The sequence below is a fragment of the Pelophylax lessonae genome (genome assembly GCF_965119305.1).
Source record: "Pelophylax lessonae genome assembly, chromosome: 9".
NCBI classification, from domain to species: Eukaryota; Metazoa; Chordata; class Amphibia; order Anura; family Ranidae; genus Pelophylax; species Pelophylax lessonae.
Window position 1 is genome coordinate 18099575 of NC_138776.1, and position 18319 is coordinate 18117893.

Consider the following 18319-nt stretch of genomic DNA (forward strand, 5'->3'; position numbering starts at 1 on the left):
AGGACAGGGTTTTCAGCTGTGGAAATAGCATTCTGTTTTAACACAGCAACAGGTGAAACATTGCAGGAGACTTCCATAGCTGCTTCACTTCCAGCACTATGTTGATCCCCTCCCCCACCAGAAAACAGCTGGTCAATCAGCACTGGAAGACTGGGAGGCTCAGGTGAACATGAAGCATGCTCTTTGGAGCTGGCAGCCATTTTGCTTGCTGTGGGACTACTGGTCTCAGCCAGACCAGCAAAATCCATGCCCGGGGTGTTAGATGCAGGTCCATCCACATTCATCTGATGGTCCGGGAATTCATTGGTCAGGGATTTTCCTTGCATGTCTGCACTCGGTTTCTCCACAGCAGAATCTCCAATAGGTAGCTGTATGCATTGCTCCTTCTCACCTGGGACACCATCCACTACAGCAGGTGGGGCAGACATGCTGGAAGGCAACATGGTGTACTGGGATTTCTCCACCAGTACTGGCTTTGCTGACTTGAATCTCCTCTGCCCATCCTCAGGGATTTCTGATGGATCATCAGAAAAGACAAACTTGTCTGCTTTCAGGGGTGACTCCATCTCCTGGATAAATGTCAGGGATCCATGTCCACTCTCAACCCCCTGGCTGGTTGCCGCTGGTGATTCCCAGTTCTGGCATGGGGGGAGAGGTGCAGAGGCAGATGGAGCCTGGTCATCCATTAACTGAGCCTGCTGATCCACAGAACTTGCTGATGCTTGGCTGGTAAAACGCCTCTCATTGTCAAACTTTTTTTTAAATGCTCCACTTCGGTCTTTCAGCCTTTCCAATAATAAAGATTGTTCCTTTACCTTTTCTTCCAATTCCTGTAACTCAGGCTTCATGGCTGTGCGATTTTTACTCCAGGCCTGGAAATACTTGGTTTTGAAGGATTTGTGTTCAGCCTTCAAAACTTTAAGTTTTTCTTCCGCTCTCCCAATCGCCCTAAAACGATTGATAACCTTCTGGCTGAAGACATCCGCATTCTCACCAGGGCCTGGACCCACAGACAGGTCCTCCACCTCCTCCTCACTAGGCCCCGTGTCATCAGGGGGGTCCCTCCCAGGGCCTCCCCCAGGATCAGGCATTGTTCCTGGGCCAAGCTAGCAAGCAAGGCCCAGGCTTGAAAAGGGCTGGTTCACACAGAGAGCTCTTTGGGTGTGTCCTCCTCCTTCTTCCCACTGACCCCCAATGTAAGGGGCATTCTTCCCCCTGATCACCAATGTAAGGAACATTCTTACCACTGACCACCAATGTAAGGAGCATTCTTCTCACTGAACACCAATGTAAGGAACATTCTTCCCACTGATAACCAATGTAAGGAGCATTCTTCCCACTGACCACCAATGTAAGGAGCATTCTTCCCACTGACCACCAATGTAAGGAGCATTCTTCCCACTGACCACCAATGTAAGGAGCATTCTTACCACTGACCACCAATGTAAGGAGCATTCTTCCCACTGACCACCAATGTAAGGAGCATTCTTCCCACTGACCACCAATGTAAGGAGCATTCTTCCCACTGACTACCAATGTAGAGAGCATTCTCACCACTGATCACCAATGTAAAGAGCTATCTTCCCACTGACCACCAGGCTAATGGACTGTGAGCTGTAGATATAGAGATTATTAGTATGGGTTCAATGAGATCTGAAAGTTATTTCAAGAGTTTCTCCATGGTAAAAACATTGATGAAGGCTGAGTTAGACTATAAAGCTTCATGGAGGTTTGCGGAGAGGTTGCTCACACAAACCTAAATCTTGTGCTTTCTGGCTCCATATACAGTGCCGTGAAGTATTCACACCCCTTGACATTTTTCACATTTTGTCATGTTACAACCAAAAAAAAACATTTTTTTTATTGGGATTTTATGTGATAGACCAACACAAAGTGGAACACAATTGTGAAGTGGAAGGAAAATGATAAATAGTTTTCAAAACATTTTACAAATAAATATGTGAAAAGTGTGGTGTTCATTTGTATTCAGACCCCCTTTACTCTGATACCCCTAACTAAAAACTAACACCAATTGCCAACCAATTGCCTTCAGAAGTCACCTAATTAGTAAATAGAGTCCACCTGTGTGTAATGTAATCTCAGTATAAATACAGCTGTTCTGTGAAGCCCTCAGAGGTTTGTTAGAGAACCTTAGTGAACAAACCGCATTGTGAAGGCCAAGGCCGTCCACCTAAACCAGGGGTGTCAAATCACCATGAGGCATTGTAAATCTCTTACATTCACAGACATAACTAGGCATGATGGGAATTGTAGTTCCTGAACAGCTGGAGGGCTATAGTTTGGACATAGCTGACCTAAACTGACAGGGCGGGGAAGGAGAGCATTCATCAGAGAAGCAGCCAAGTGGTCCATGGGAACTCTGGAGGAGCTGCAGAGATCCACAGCTCAGGTGGGAGAATCTGTCCACAGGACAACTATTAGTCGTGCGTTCCACAAATCTGCCCTTTATGGAAGAGAGAGAAGAAGAAAGCCATTGGTGGAAGAAAGCCATAAGAAGTCCAGTTTGCAGTTTGTGAGAAGCCATGTGGGGGACACAGCAAACACGTGGAAGAAGGCGCTCTGGTGAGATGAAACCAAAATTGAACTTTTTGGCCTAAAAGCTAAACTCTGTGTGGCGGAAAACTAACACTTCACATCACCCTGAACACACCATCCCCACCGTGAAACATGGTGGCGGCAGCATCATGTTGTGGGGATGCTTTTCTTCAGTATGGACAGTGAAGCTGGTCAGAGTTGATGGGAAGATGGCTGGAGCCAAATACAGGGAAATCTTAGAAGAAAACCTGTTGGAGTCTGCAAAAGACTTGAGACTGGGGCGGAGGTTCACCTTCCAGCAGGACAACGACCCGAAACATCCAGCCAGAGCTACAAATGGAATGGTTTACATCAAAGCATATTCATGTGTTAGAATGGCCCAATTAAAGTTCAGACTAAAAATCAAATTGAGAATCTGTGGCAAGACTTGGAAATTGCTGTTCACATACGCTCTCCATCCAATCTGACAGAGCTTGAGATATTTTTCTATAGAGAATGGGCAAAAATGTCCCTCTCTAGATGTGCAAAGTTGGTAGAGACATTCATAAAAAGACTTGCAGATGTAATTGCAGGGAAAGGGGGTTCTACTCGGGGGGGGGGGGGGGTTCTCTAAGAAACCTCTGAGGGCTTCACAGAACAGCTGTTTTTATACTGAGATTACATTACTTTTTCCATTTCCGGATGATGGATTGAACAGCGCTCCGTGAGATGTTCAAAGCTTGGGATGTTTTTTTTATAACCTAACCCTGCTTTACCCTTCTAAATAACTTTATCCCTGACCTGTCTGGTGTGTTCCTTGGCCTTCATGATGTGGTTTGTTCACTAAGGTCCTCTAACAAACCTCTGAGGGCTTCACAGGACAGCTGTATTTATACTGAGATTACATTACACACAGGTGGACTCTATTTACTAATTAGGTCACTCCTGAAGGCAATTGGTGTTAGTTTTTAGGGGTATCAGAGTAAAGGGGGGGTGAATACAAATGAACACCACACTTTTCACAGATTTATTTGAAAACATTTTGAAAACCATTTATCATTTTCCTTCCACTTCACAATTATGTGCCACTTTGTGTTGGTCTATCACATAAAATCCCAATAAAATACATTTACATTTTGGTTGTAACATGACAAAACGTGGAACATTTCAAGGGGTATGAATACTTTTTCAAGGCACTGTAGTCCAGCACTAGTTTAGATTTCTGTCTAAGATTTGAGCAGGTTCCTCATGGACCTAATAATAATAATAGTGAGATGGTAATTGGAAGTGGGAGGATGTGGAAGTTGGAGGGTTTGGGGGACCTGAGTGCATTTATTTGGAATATTTAAGGAAAACATTTTATTAATTAAGGTGCGGAATAATAAAAGGCGATCACAAGAAGTCTTAATTAGCAAAAACATGAAAATATCTTCCATTTACCATGGAGACCACATCGTACCTGACACTAAATAACGATCTGATGACTGTAACATGTTTATCATGATCTGATGGGAGAAGCTGCAGGGAGGATCAGTGAATATTTCTTTGGAATATTGTCTATTTTTATTTTGTTTATATTGTTTTCATCTTTTTTTTTTATTCCTTTTATCTCTTTTCAGCATTACGCAGCAGCTATTCTTGCAACATATGCAATATGGTACTAAATTCGGTGGAACAGTATCACGCACATCTGAAGGGTGCACGGCATCAGAACAAGTAAGAGACATTCTTTTTTATGTGGAATGTTTTTGCTGCGATATGACATGGACTGGTAAATAATAAAACAGAAAAATGTATATTAACCAATTCCGGACCACCAACTTCTACAGAGGAGGAGCAGCTGCCCCCAGCTGAAAGACCCCAAACACATGTGCCCTTGGCTTTTATACAGTATCCCAGCATGCACCCAGGCACTTTCCTCTGCCAATCAGGGATGTACTAAATGCCTGTGCACTCATTTGTCAGGTTTCCTCCCACGGTCCAATATGCCTCACTATTGGACCAGTGTGAAATACTTCAGACAAGCTAAGCTGCACAATGAGCACAATGAGCAGACCTACTAGCAGATCCTGCTCTCTGATAGGCAGAGAACAATATAGACTTACCTGGCAATCTTTCTGGTAAGCAGCAGTGGCGGCTGATGTATTGGGGGCGCAGGGGCGTCGCCCCACCATCCATGTGTCTGCACCCTAATCTACATGTAGGGCGCCGGACGCATGGAGTTCAATGGGGCTTTTTTTTTTTTAGTCATGTGACTAGAGACAGAGGCTCTCACAGGCTAAAAAAAATGGTGGGCTCGGGGCGCAGAGCAGTGCGCCCAGAGTCTACCCACTTGTGTGACAATAGCGAATGAATATTCACTATTGTCACACGGATCCGCCTCCTGGCCAATCAGGAAGCGGGTCCTGAGACCTGTTTCCTGATTGGCCGAAAGTAGAAGCCATGCCATTGGGCATGGGGGAGGAGACGCTTCTACTGAGGGGGGAAGAAGCCGAAGCTGACGCCGCCGCCGCTGAGGGTGAGTGAGCCGTGGGGGGGTCCGGGGCCCTGGTGTGTGGCCTGGTGGGGGCAGGGGGGTGTATGGTGCAGTTCCGTCTGCAGCCTCCCCTGGCCCATGGAGCACCAGCCGCCACTGGTAAGCATAGAAGATCCAAAACTATTCTCTCTCTCTAGCACCTACCTAGGAGGGTGCTACATCGTAAAAGTGGATATGGCATGCAGATGTTCATGGAGTGATCAAACGAGGGTGCCGTTTAGACTGGCAGATCCGCTATTTCAGAATTAACAGGCCTTTAAATGTTCTTCTTCAGAATAACATCCAAATGGCCTAGATTCTACAAAAAAGAGCAAATCTCACTCCAGCGAAGTTCATCTGACTTGTTAATTCTTTAGCAATGTAGAGAATACAAGGTAACACTTCTGGAAATCTAGGCCACAGTGAATTCACAGGCTAAGCCTACAGAACAGCAGCTACAGTTTCTTTTTTTTTTTTGTACAATGTAATAGCCGGGGTCCGTTGGTTACACACAGATTTCCTCTTATTCAGATTTCAGTTCTTTTCACCGGTATTGGTGATTATACCGCACACTGGATGACACGTGTAATAACAGTTCAATTTTTTCCTGCGGTCACATTGGTTCATTCCTGATGTATGAATTCAGAAGAAATGCGTGCTCAGCTCCTGTTCCCTGTATAATATATGATCTGATCAACAACTACACAGTGTACACAGCGTGTGCCAGCACCTCCTATGACACCATGGAACCCCCCTCCCAGAGATTGGTGGGGGGGTATGGAGCGAAGACCGCCTGTGACGTCAGGGGACCATTACAGCGCTGCATAGGGGATATATTGAAATATCAGGGCACCGCACATCATTTTTCTTATTTATTCATGGAGCCTGTGTAATAACTCCCAGGCACTGCCATTACATTTGAACCCACATGACAGATAGCTTTCAAAATAAGATAGACGTGTCTGAGACCTGCACTTCTCTGATTGATGCTGGGAAGAGATTATTTAAGATCTGTATGTGGAAACATCTTCCATTGTTACATCTTATATCCATCATATGCAGGAACACAATATCAGTACATGCGTGTCTGTGCATATGTATGTACTGTATGTACTGTATGTGTGTATATACTGTGTATGTATATATATATTTATTTTTTTATTATGCTGAACTATATATATATATATATATATATATATATATATATACTCACATAGATATATATATACTGTATATATATATATATATATATATATATATATAGTATAAAAAAAAGTGTAACCAGGTTGGTAGGTGACTAATAGGAATGGGAAGGGGAGGGGGAGAAGGGAAAGACAACGGAGGAATGAAACTACCAATCCTGGATATGGGGATATTAATGTGCCTAATGAGTCAGCAACACAATAAAAAAAAAAAAGGGGGATAATCCATGTTTATTAGAAATTGCAGGTAATAAATGTTAAACATAGAAATTTATATCTTACAATGACTTACAGTCTTGTAATTAAAATATCATATGCAGGAACACAATGATCAGTTCATACGTGTATGTGCGTATATGTACAGTACAATATGTACTGTATGTGTGTATATACTGCGTATGTATATATATATATCTATATATATATATATATATATATATATATATATATATATATCATTATGCTGAACTATTTTATATATATATATAGATATGCATATAGTATCTCACAAAAGTGAGTACACCCCTCACATTTTTGTAAGTATATTACTCTATCTTTTCATGTGACAACACTGAAGAAATTACACTTTGCTACAATGTAAAGTAGTGAGTGTACAGCTTGTATAACAGTGTAAATTTGCTGTCCCCTCAAAATAACTCAACACACAGCCATTAATATCTAAACCGCTGGCAACAAAAGTGAGTGCATCCCTAAGTGACAATGTCCAAATTGGGCCCAATTAGCCATTTTCCCTCCCCGGTGTCATGTGACTCGTTAGTGTTACAAGGTCTCAGGTGTGAATGGGGAGCAGGTGTGTTAAATTTGGTGTTATCGCTCTCACTCTCTCATACTGGTCACTGGAAGTTCAACATGGCACCTCATGGCAAAGAACTCTCTGAAGATCTGAAAAAAAGAACGTTTGTTCTACATAAAGATGGCCTAGGCTATAAGCAGATTGCCAAGATCCTGAAACTGAGCTACAGCATGGTGGCCATGACTATACAGCGGTTTAACAGGACAGGTTCCACTCACAACAGACCTCATCATGGTCGACCAGTTTAGTGCACGTGCTCAGCATCATATTCAGAGGTTATCTTTGGGAAATAGATGTATGAGTGCTTCCAACATTTTTGTAGAGGTTGAAGGGGTGGGGGGTCAGCCAGTCAGTGCTCAGACCATACACCGCACACTGCATCAAATTGGTCTGCATGGCTGTCATCCCAGAAGGAATCCTCTTCTAAAGATGATGCACAAGAAAGCCCGCAAACAGTTTGCTGAAAACAAGCAGACTAAGGACATGGATTACTGGAACCATGTCCTGTGGTCTGATGAGACCAAGATAAATGTATTTGATTCAGATGGTGTCAAGCGTGTGTGGCGGCAACCAGGAGAGGAGTACAAAGACAAGTGTGTCTTGCCTACAGTCAAGCATGGTGGTGGGAGTGTCATGGTCTGGGGCTGCATGAGTGCTGCCGGCACTGGGGAGCTACAGTTCATTGAGGGAACCATGAAGGCCAACATGTACTGTGACATACTGAAGCAGAGCATGATCCCCTCCCTTCAGAGACTGGGCCGTAGGGCAGTATTAGAAACATGATAATGATCCCAAACACACCTCTAAGATGATCACTGCCTTGCTAAAGAAGCTGAGGGTAAAGGTGATGGACTGGCCAAGCATGTCTCCAGGCCAAAACCCTATTGAGCATCTATGCGGCATCCTCAAACAGAGGGTGGAGTAGCGCAAGGTCTCGAACATCCACCAGCTCTGTGATGTCATCATGGAGGAGTGGAAGAGGACTCCAGTGGCAACCTGTGAAGCTCTGGTGATCTCCATGCCCAAGAGGGTTAGGGCAGTGCTGGAAAATAATGGTGGCCACACAAAATATTGACACTTTGGGACAATTTGGACATTTTCACTTAGGGGTGTACTCACTTTTGTTGCCAGTGGTTTAGACATTAATGGCTGTGTGTTGAGTTATTTTGAGGGGACAGCAAATTTACACTGCTTTACATTGTAGAAAAGTATAATTTCTTCAGTGTTGTCACATGAAAAGATATAATAAAATATTTACAAAAATGTTGAGGGGTGTACTCACTTTTGTGAGATACTGTATATATATATATATATATATATATATATATATACATACATACACAGGGCCACTGATAATCCAGTAGAGCCAGCCCTTCTGTACTGGGCTCAGGCCCCATCAGTGCTAAAGAGCAGGAGGGCCAGCTGTTCTGGGCTTCCCCCTGCAGCACTGCCAGCTTCTCCTCCTCTTTCTTCCTCTGGCCGCACATTGGTCCTAGCTTGTGTGCTCCTTCCATCTGTTGTCTGCCCCCCCCCCCATGTGCCCCTTTCCCCCGCAGCGCTGCTGATTTTCCTCCTCTCCTTCTCCTCTCTGCAGCTGCTGCTACAGGCACAGGGGGATGTTTCAGGACAGACAGCAAGGGAAGGGGCCAGTAAATATGCAATTTACTGGCCCCTTCCTTTCCTGAATGAAGACAGTGAGCAATAGGTACCAATTGCTCCAGTGTCCGTTCATCAAAAAAGCATAGTAAATTGTGTTTCTTATGCTTCAGTTTGTGAATGAGTAGGAAGCTTCAGAGCGCTATTTATTCATTTATCTGTGCAGCTGAGGCTGCAGAGAAAGGGACTGATAAATCTATGTCCAAAGTCATTTTCAGCTGGTGGGGCCCTGTCATGTAGGCTCTATGGGTCCCCATAATTTCTAACAGCAGCACTGAATATATACAGTGCATCCGGAAAGTATTCACAGCGCTTCACTTTTTCCACATTTTGTCATGTTACAGCCTTATTCCAAAATGGATTAAATTCATTATTTTCTTCAAAATTCTACAAATACCCCATAATGACAACGTGAAAGAAGTTTGTTTGCAATCTTTGCAAATTTAATAAAAATAAAAACAAAAAAAATCCCATGTACATAAGTATTCACAGCCTTTGCTCAATACTTTGGTGAAGCCCCTTTGGCACCAATTACAGCCTTAAGTCTGTTTGAGTATGATGCTACAAGCTTGGAACACTTAATTTTGGGCACTTTCCCTCATTCTTCTTTGCAGGACCTCTCAAGCTTCATAGATAGATGGGGAGCGTCGGTGCACAGCCATTTTCAGATCTCTCCAGAGGTGTTTAATCGGGTTCGAGTCTGGGCCCTGGATGGGCCACTCAAGGACATTCACAGTTGTCCTTTGTTATCTTGGCTGTGTGCTTAGGGTCGTTGTCCTGTTGGAAGATGAACCTTCACCCCAGTCTGAGGTCCATAGCGCTCTGTAGTAGGTTTTTATCAAAGTTGTCTCTGTACATTGCTGCATTCATCTTTCCCTCCATCCTGACTAGTCTCCCAGTTCCTGCCGCAGAAAAACATCCCCACAGCATGATGCTGCCACCACCATGCTTCACTAGTTAAACCAGGTGATGAGCATTGCCTGGTCTCCTCCTCCTTGCCATTCAGGCCAAAAAGTTCAATCTTTGTTTCATCAGACCAGAGAATTCTGTTTCTCATGGTCTGAGAGTCCTTCAGGTGCCTTTTGGCAAACTCCAGGTGGGCTGTCATGTGCCTTTTACTGAGGAGTGGCTTCCGTCTGGCCACTCTACCATACAGGTCTGATAGGTGGAGTGCTGCAGAGATGGTTGTTCTTCTGGTTGTTCTTCACTCCACAGAGAAACGCTGGAGCTCTGTCAGATTGACCATCGAGTTCTTGGTCACCTCCTTGACTAAGGCCCTTCTCCCCCGATCGCTCAGTTTGGCCGGACGGCCCTCTCTAGGAAGAGTCCTGGCGGTTCAAACTTCTTTCATTTACGGATGATAGAGACCACTGTGCTCATTGGGACCTTCAATGCTGCAAAAATGTTTCTGTACCCTTCCCCAGATCTGTGCCTCCATACAATCCCATCTCCGAGGTCTACAGACAATTCCTTGTACTTCATGGCTTGGTTTGTGCTCTGACATGCACTGTTAACTGTGGGGCTTTATATAGACAGGTTTGTGCCTTTCTAAATCATGTCCATTCAACTGAATTTACCACAGGTGGACTCCAATCAAGTTGTAGAAACATCTCAAGGATGATCAGTGGAAACAGGATGCACCTGAGCTCAATTTTGAGTGTCATGCGATACTTATGTACATGGGATTTTTTTTTGTTTTTTATTTTTAATAAATTTGCAAAGTTTGTAAACAAACCTTTTTCATGTTGTCATTATGGGGGATTGTTTGTAGAATTTTAAGGAAAATAATGAATTTATTCAATTTTGGAATAAGGCTGTAACATAACAAAATGTGAAAACAGTGAAGTGCTGTACATACCTTCTGGATGCACTGTACATCATATTTGCTCATTTTAAATAATTACCCAGCAACTTCACCCCTGCTCTTTTAATCACCGACTTGCCATATGCAGTAGAAATGGAGATATGTTTGTGTTCAGGTCCTAGATGGCTTCCATAAATACAACACATGGTATATGAAAGAGGTGTAACCCTAGGGTAACATAATCAAAGCAAACCTTTACTTAAAAAAAAAGATTCTTAGCCTACATGTATTACAATACATGTTCAAGCTGGCCAACTGTGTCAAAGCGATCCCTCTCTTGCCAGCTGCGTCAAAGTGATTCCTCTCTGGCCAGCTGCGTCAAAGTGATTCCTCTCCGGCCTGCTGCATCAAGGTGATCCCTCTCTGGTCAACTGTGTCAAAGTCATCCCTCTCTGGCCAGCTGCATCAAGGTGATACCTCTCTGGCCGACTGCGTCATATTGATCCTTTTCTGGTCAACTATGTTAAAGTAATTCTTCTCTGGCCAACTGAGTCAAAGCGATCACTGTCTGGCCAACTGCATCAAAGTGATCCCTCTCTGACCAGCTGCGTCAAATTGATCTTTCTCTGGCCACCTGCGACAAAGTGATCCCTCTCCGGCCAGCTGCATCAAGATAATCCTTCTGAGGCCAGCTGCGTCAAAGTGATTCCTCTCCGGCCTGCTGCATCAAGGTGATACCTCTCTGGCCAGCTGCGTCAAAGTGATGAGTCTCTGGCCAACTGTGTCAAAGTGATCTCACTCTGGCCAACTGCGTCAAAGTGACCCCCTTCTGGCCCGCCGCATGGAAGCCATTCCTCTCTGGTCAACTGCATCAAAGTGATCCCTCTCCGGCCAGCCATGTTAAAGTAATCCCTCTGGCCAGCTGCATAGAAGTGATCCATCTCTGGCCAACTGCATCAAAATGATCCCTCTATGGCCAGCTGTGTCAAAAATGATCCCTCTATAGCCAGCTGCACCAAAGTGATCCCACTCTGGCCAGCTGTGTCAAAATGATCCCTCTCTAGCCAGCTGCAGTAAAGAGATCCCTCTCTGGCCAGCTGCGTCAAGGTCATCCCTCTCTGGCCAGCTGTGTCGAAGTGATCCCTCTCTGGCCAGTTGCGTCAAAGTGATGAGTCTCTGGCCAACTGTGTCAAAGTGATCCCTCTCTGGCCAGCTGCGTCAAAGTGATCCCTCTCTGGCCAGCTGCGTCAAAGTGATGAGTCTCTGGCCAACTGTGTCAAAGTGATCCCTCTCTGGCCAACTGCATCAAAGTGATCCCTCTCTGACCAGCTGCGTCAAATTGATCTTTCTCTGGCCAGCTGTGACAAAGAGATCCCTCTCTGGCCAACTGTGTAAAAATAATCCTTCTCTGGCCAGCTGCGTCAAAGTGATCCTTCTCTGACCAGCTGCATCAAATTGATCCTTCTCTGGCCACCTGCGACAAAGTGATCCCTCTCCGGCCAGCTGCATCAAGATAATCCTTCTGAGGCCAGCTGCGTCAAAGTGATTCCTCTCCGGCCTGCTGCATCAAGGTGATACCTCTCTGGCCAACTGTGTCAAAGTCATCCCTCTCTAGCCAGCTGCAGTAAAGTGATCCCTCTCTGGCCAGCTGCGTCAAGGTGATCCCTCTCTGGCCAGCTGTGTCAAAGTGATCCCTCTCTGGCCAGCTGCGTCAAAGTGATGAGTCTCTGGCCAACTGTGTCAAAGTGATCCCACTCTGGCCAACTGCGTCAAAGTGACCCCCTTCTGGCCCGCCGCATGAAAGCGATTCCTCTCTGGTCAACTGCATCAAAGTGATCCCTCTCCGGCCAGCCATGTTAAAGTAATCCCTCTGGCCAGCTGCATAGAAGTGATCCATCTCTGGCCAACTGCATCAAAATGATCCCTCTATGGCCAGCTGTGTCAAAAATGATCCCTCTATAGCCAGCTGCACCAAAGTGATCCCACTCTGGCCAACTGTGTCAAAATGATCCCTCTCTAGCCAGCTGCAGTAAAGAGATCCCTCTCTGGCCAGCTGCGTCAAGGTGATCCCTCTCTGGCCAGCTGTGTCGAAGTGATCCCTCTCTGGCCAGCTGCGTCAAAGTGATGAGTCTCTGGCCAACTGTGTCAAAGTGATCTCACTCTGGCCAACTGCATAAAAGTGACCCCCTTCTGGCCCGCTGCATGAAAGCGATTCCTCTCTGGTCAACTGCATCAAAGTGATCCCTCTCTGGCCAGCTGCGTGGAAGTGATCCATCTCTGGTCAACTGCATCAAAGTGATCCCTCTCTGGCCAACTGCATCAAAGTGATCCCTCTCTGGCCAGCTGCACCAAAGTGATCCCTCTCTGGCCAACTGTGTCAAAATTATCCCTCTCTAGCCAGCTGCACCAAAGTGATCCCTCTCTGGCCAACTGTATCAAAATGATTCCTCTCTGGCCAACTGCATCAAAGTGATTCCTCTCTGGCCAATTGTGTCAAAGTGATCCCTCTGTGGCCAATTGTGTCAAAGTGATCCCTCTGTGGCCAATTGTGTCAAAGTGATCACTTTCAGGCTGACCGTGTCAAAGTGACCCCCCCCCCCCCCCCCCCTCCACCACCACCACCTAAACAAAGCAAAAATTGATTAGGGTACACAATAATAATTCATTAATGCAGTGGAATTGTTTCCACAATAAAGATGAATTTCTTACACAGGTCATGAGAAATACATCCCCATGACCTTGAACCAATGACCTTTCTCTGTTGTGTCTCCGTTGCACACAATTAGGCTGCGATCACCTCCAGGAAAGGAACACGTCTGAGCAGTTGTGTGTACGGCACGGTGTACAACTGTAAATGTAAGCCGGTTTGCAGTACAGGCACGTTGTGATTTCATCGCTAAGAGGCAGCTCCAAGCCTGGATTTCACATTTCCTTCACATGCTAGAGTGGCAGCGGCCTCTGGCTTTGGTCTGTTGTTGGGATTCATTATAATTAAAACACAGGATTTCACTAAAAATTACTATTTGATTTATGGTTCGAACCTCAACTATATAAACCTTTTTGTTGCCTTTTTTTTTTGCTTTGCAAACCTGTCCTGGAGTACCAATAAGATTCGCTCTTTAACCACCTGCCGACCGCCCACAGTATATTTACTGCGGCAGTCAGCCCCTCCTGGGCAAAGCGACGTAGTACTACGTCGCTCGCCCAGGAGCCTGCAGGGGGCTCCCGCGCGCCGCCAGAGGCGCGCTCCCGCCCTTGCTCGTTCAGGGACCCCCCGCGCAAGTGACCGGCGGCTCCGATGTCCGCCGGTCACTCGTGATCTTCCGCTGGAGAGGGAGAAAGGCAGACGGCTGATGTAAACAAAGCCGCCTGTCATTCTCCCTGGTGTAACTGCAGAGATCATACGATCCTTCTATGTAAGATCGTATGTCCCTGTGGTTACATCACAAGCCACGCCCCTTTACACTTAGAATCAAGCCCCTAGGGACACACTTAACCCCTTGATCACTAATAAAGTTAACCCCTTCCCTGCCAGTGTCATTTTTACAGTAACAGTGCATATGTATAGCACTGATTACTGTAGTAATGTCACTGGTCCCCCCCAAAAGTGTCAGAAATGTCAGTCAGGGGTCCGATCTTTCCGCCGCAATGTCGCAGTCCCGCAAAAAAAATCGCGGATCGCCGCCATCACTAGTTTAAAAAAAAAAAACAATAAAAATTACAAAAATCTTTCCCTTAGTTAGTAAACGCAATAACTTTTGCGCAAACCAATCAAAATACACTTATTGTGATTTTTTTTTACCAAAAATATGTAGCAGAAAACAAATTGGGTTAAAATGTTAAAAAATTTTGATTTTTACATTTTTTTGGGGGGGAATTTCATATAAAAAAATGTTAAAAATATTGTTATTTTTTCAAAATTGACGCTCTTTTTTTGTTTATAGCACAAAAAATAAAAATCGCACAGGTGATCAAATACCACCAAAAGAAAGCTCTGTTTGTGGGAAAAAGGACGTCAAATTCGTTTAGATACAGCGTCGCACGACCGCGCAATTGTCCGTTAAAGTCACGCAGTGCCGAATCGCAAAATAGGCCCTGGTCTTTGAGCAGGAAAATCCTCCGGGGCTTAAGTGGTTAAATCCATTTAGGTTCATCATGGGCTACTTGTATTGGGGCTAAAATGGACATTGCTGCATTCTTTGCACTGATGATAGGAACAGTATTTACAGGAAATCTAAAGCCAAGGGTTTTGGATACAGTAGTGAAAGGCTAGCACCTCTGTCAGGTTTTTATTGCAGTCTGTGCCCCCCCACTGGGGCACATCTCTTTATACATCTATTAAAAAAAAAAAAAAAAAAAAAGGGTTCTTAGGCTATTTTCTGTTCTGAGTGTTCCTATGAACAGCATCAAAATACCACGTTATGGCCACTAGATGGAACTGGGGAGCAGAGAAAATATAGACTGACATCAAAATTATTTTTTTTTCCAGAATTGTCGCTCTTATTTTGTTTATAGCGCAAAAAAAAAAAAAAAAAAAACGCAGAGGTGATGAAATACCACCAAAAGAAAGCTCTATTTGTGGGAAAAAAGGACGTCAATTTTATTTGGGTACAGCGTTGCACGACCGCACAATTGGCAGTTAAATTAATGCAGTGCCGAATCGCAAAAAATGGCCTGATCATTAAAGGTTAACTCCACTTTCATTGGGGGAAAAAAATCAGCAAATAAAGAAAAAATAATACAGCGTACACAGTAGCGACACACATATTGTAATTGAATGTTATTAACCACTTCTGGACTGGAAGATTTTCCTTCTTAATGACCAGGCCCTATTTTGCGATTCGGCACAGCGTTACTTTTACGGACAATTGCGCGGTCGTGCGACGCTGTACCCAAATAAAATTGACGTCCTTTTTTTCCCACAAACAGAGTTTTCTTTTGGTGGTATTTCATCACCTGTGTGATTTTTATTTTTTGCGCTATAAACAAAAAAAGAGCGACAATTTTGAAAAAAAAACTATTTTTCACATTCTGCTATATAACATTCCCCCCCCCCCCAAAAAAAAATGTAAAAATCAAAATTTTTTAACATTATAGGCCAATTTGTTTTCTGCTACATATTTTTCATATAAAAAATTGCAATAAGCGTATTTTGATTGGTTTGCGCAAAAGTTATCGCGTCTACTAACTACGGGAAAGATTCATGTCATTTTTATTGTTTTTTTTTTTACTAGTAATGGTGGCGATCTGTGATTTTTTGCGGGACTGCGACATTGCGGCGGAAAGATCGGACCCCTAACTGACATTTTTGACACTTTTGGGGGTACCAGTGACATTACTACAGTAATCAGTGCTAAAAATATGCACTGTTACTGTAATAATGACACTGGCAGGGAAGGGGTTAACCCTGTGGGTGATCAAGGGGTTAAATGTAAGCCTAGGGGAGTGATTCTAACTGTGTGGGGTGGGGGGGGGGGTTGGGCTTTTGAAATGATCACAGAGACATGCGATCCTATATAGCAGGATCACATGGGCTCTGTGATCATTGCAGGGAGAAGGACGGATGGGTGTGTTTACATCAGCCGTCCGTCCTTCTCTGTCAGCGGGGGGGGGGGGGGGTTGTTGGTGTCAGGCGGCAAACGGAGCCGCCTGACGCACGCGCCAGCTTTCCCGCTGACTATCGGGGGCCAGTGGCGCGCGCTCACCCCCTAGCTCCTCCCAGGCAGATGCCATTTATTAACGTGGTTCTGCCTGTAGGTGCCACTCTGCCAACATTAATATACAGTAAGCGGTCGGCAAGTGGTTAAAAATGACCTTTCCTTTTCAATCTGCAGCTGTTGTAATTTTCTGAAACTGCAATATGGCCACCTATATGGAGATGTTCTGTACGCAGAATGTATACTGACCACACCCCCAGAAACATCATTTCCTGCTTGTGTGATTGGCTCACCAATTTTCCCAGAAGTCTGCACTAAGATACAAGTCAGATTTCTGGCATCCCCTGCAACAGAAATGTTTTGGTGAGATACTCCCAATAGGAACACGTCTAAAGGGATGCAGGCCCAGCAGATTTCCTCATTAGAGCCCTGCAGCTGCCACAGCTGATAGATAATTATGAAACCACTCCCATTATACCCACTCAGGACAGAGGAACAAACAATGATTTCTTCAGAATAACAAAAGGAAGGAATCTGCAACAAAGTTTGTTACAATCCCTGCAATGTACAGAGATCACCCAGAGGGGAATGTTTTTTTCTCAACAAAAGTGGAGTTACGCTTTATGGGGGAAAATCTTCTGGTCCAAAAGTGGTTTTTTTTACCTTCATACCACGTTAAGCTTCTTAGGTGGCAAAAACTAGAAAACCTCCACACTCTCCCCCGATCTGTGGAACTACTTTAGTATATCATGTCTGAAGAACTGATGATGTAGTAAAGGACATTCGAGACACGATCGTACAGAGGTGGCCCATCCATTGGGGGCGTAGGGGCGCTGCCCCCCCCCCCCCCATCCATGCATCTGGCCCCTTAATCTACATGCAGGGTGCCGGACGCATGGATTCCAATGGTATATTTTTTTTTTTTTTAAGCACATGATTAGTGCCAGAGGCTCTAATAGGCTGCAAAAAAGGGTGGGCTCGGGGCACAGAGCACTGCGCCCTGAGCCCACCCAGTTGTGTGACAATAGCGAATGAATATTCTCTATTGTCACACGAAGTCTCCTCCTGGCCAATCAGGAAGCGGGTCTTGAGACCTGTTTCCCGATTGGCCAAAAGGAGAAGCCATGCCATTGGCCGAGGAGGAGGAGGGAGGAGACGCAGGAGACCGAGCGAGGGGGGAGCCGCCACCGCCGCTGCTGACTGCCCTCCACCCTCCGCATGTCCAGGGTGAGTGAGCTGGAGGCCGGTGTGTGGGCTAATGTGACCTGGGGGTGGGGGGTGTATGGTGTGGTCCGTCTGCCGCCCCCCCGGCCCATGGAGCACCAGCTGCCACTGCGATCGTATAAAGTTGTACGCTTGTCCTTTTCATATATTTTTTGTATTGTGAAATTTTGCAGCACATTGAGTATTAGGATGAGTGGAGTCAGGTACGGCCGCAGATATATATTCCGTGTTTTTATTGGGGTTAGATAGTAAAGGTAAAAGACTTCGTATTGATTTTTTCTTTATAATGTTGGAGATTGATGATACCGAGGGAGACGCCAGATCACGATTTCTCTTAATATTGATTCTATAATCTGCGCTGCAGTCAGAGAAATTCAGTTCAGAAAAGGACTATCTGTCCGGAGATGTATTTCAAATTAATACCTTTTCCGCTATTGTACCAAAATGTGAAGCAATCTAGTAAACTATATAACTACACTATATAAAGAAAACCCATCAGGAGGAACACAGAAGCAGCCATTGCTGACCTAATGCCGGCCATATTATTTCTGTCCTCTGAATTCCTGACCTGCAACAAGAATGCAGATAGGAGCTCACACATGTGCTACCCTGATCTGTATACATGCACTGGTCAGTGGACAGTGGATTGCCATAACAGCCAAGTAACCGGCATTTTCTGAAAAAGTTCAGTAATAGCAGTCCATTGATTTCTTTCATAGCAAAACTAGTGCAAAGCCTTATTCTAGGCTTATTCTGCAGAGGGTATGACAGTGGGCAGTATGTACAGGAGAGGAGTGTGAAAGGTATGACAGTGGGCACTATGCACAGGAGAGGAGTGTGGAAGGTATTACAAAGGGAGGTATGTAACAGAGAGGAGTGTGGAGGGTATGACAGCGGGCACTATGCACAGGA

At 44.9% G+C, this 18319-nt stretch overlaps 1 protein-coding gene across 1 annotated transcript in view; it reads left to right on the forward strand.

The window, feature by feature from the left end:
* Positions 1 to 18319, forward strand: part of ZMAT4 (zinc finger matrin-type 4) — an 866722-nt gene that overhangs the window by 717854 nt on the left and 130549 nt on the right. Inside the window, exon 6 of the mRNA XM_082267441.1 lies at positions 4155 to 4251. Within this exon, the coding sequence (XP_082123567.1) occupies positions 4155 to 4251 (97 nt within the window). The remainder of the gene's footprint in view (positions 1 to 4154; positions 4252 to 18319) is intronic.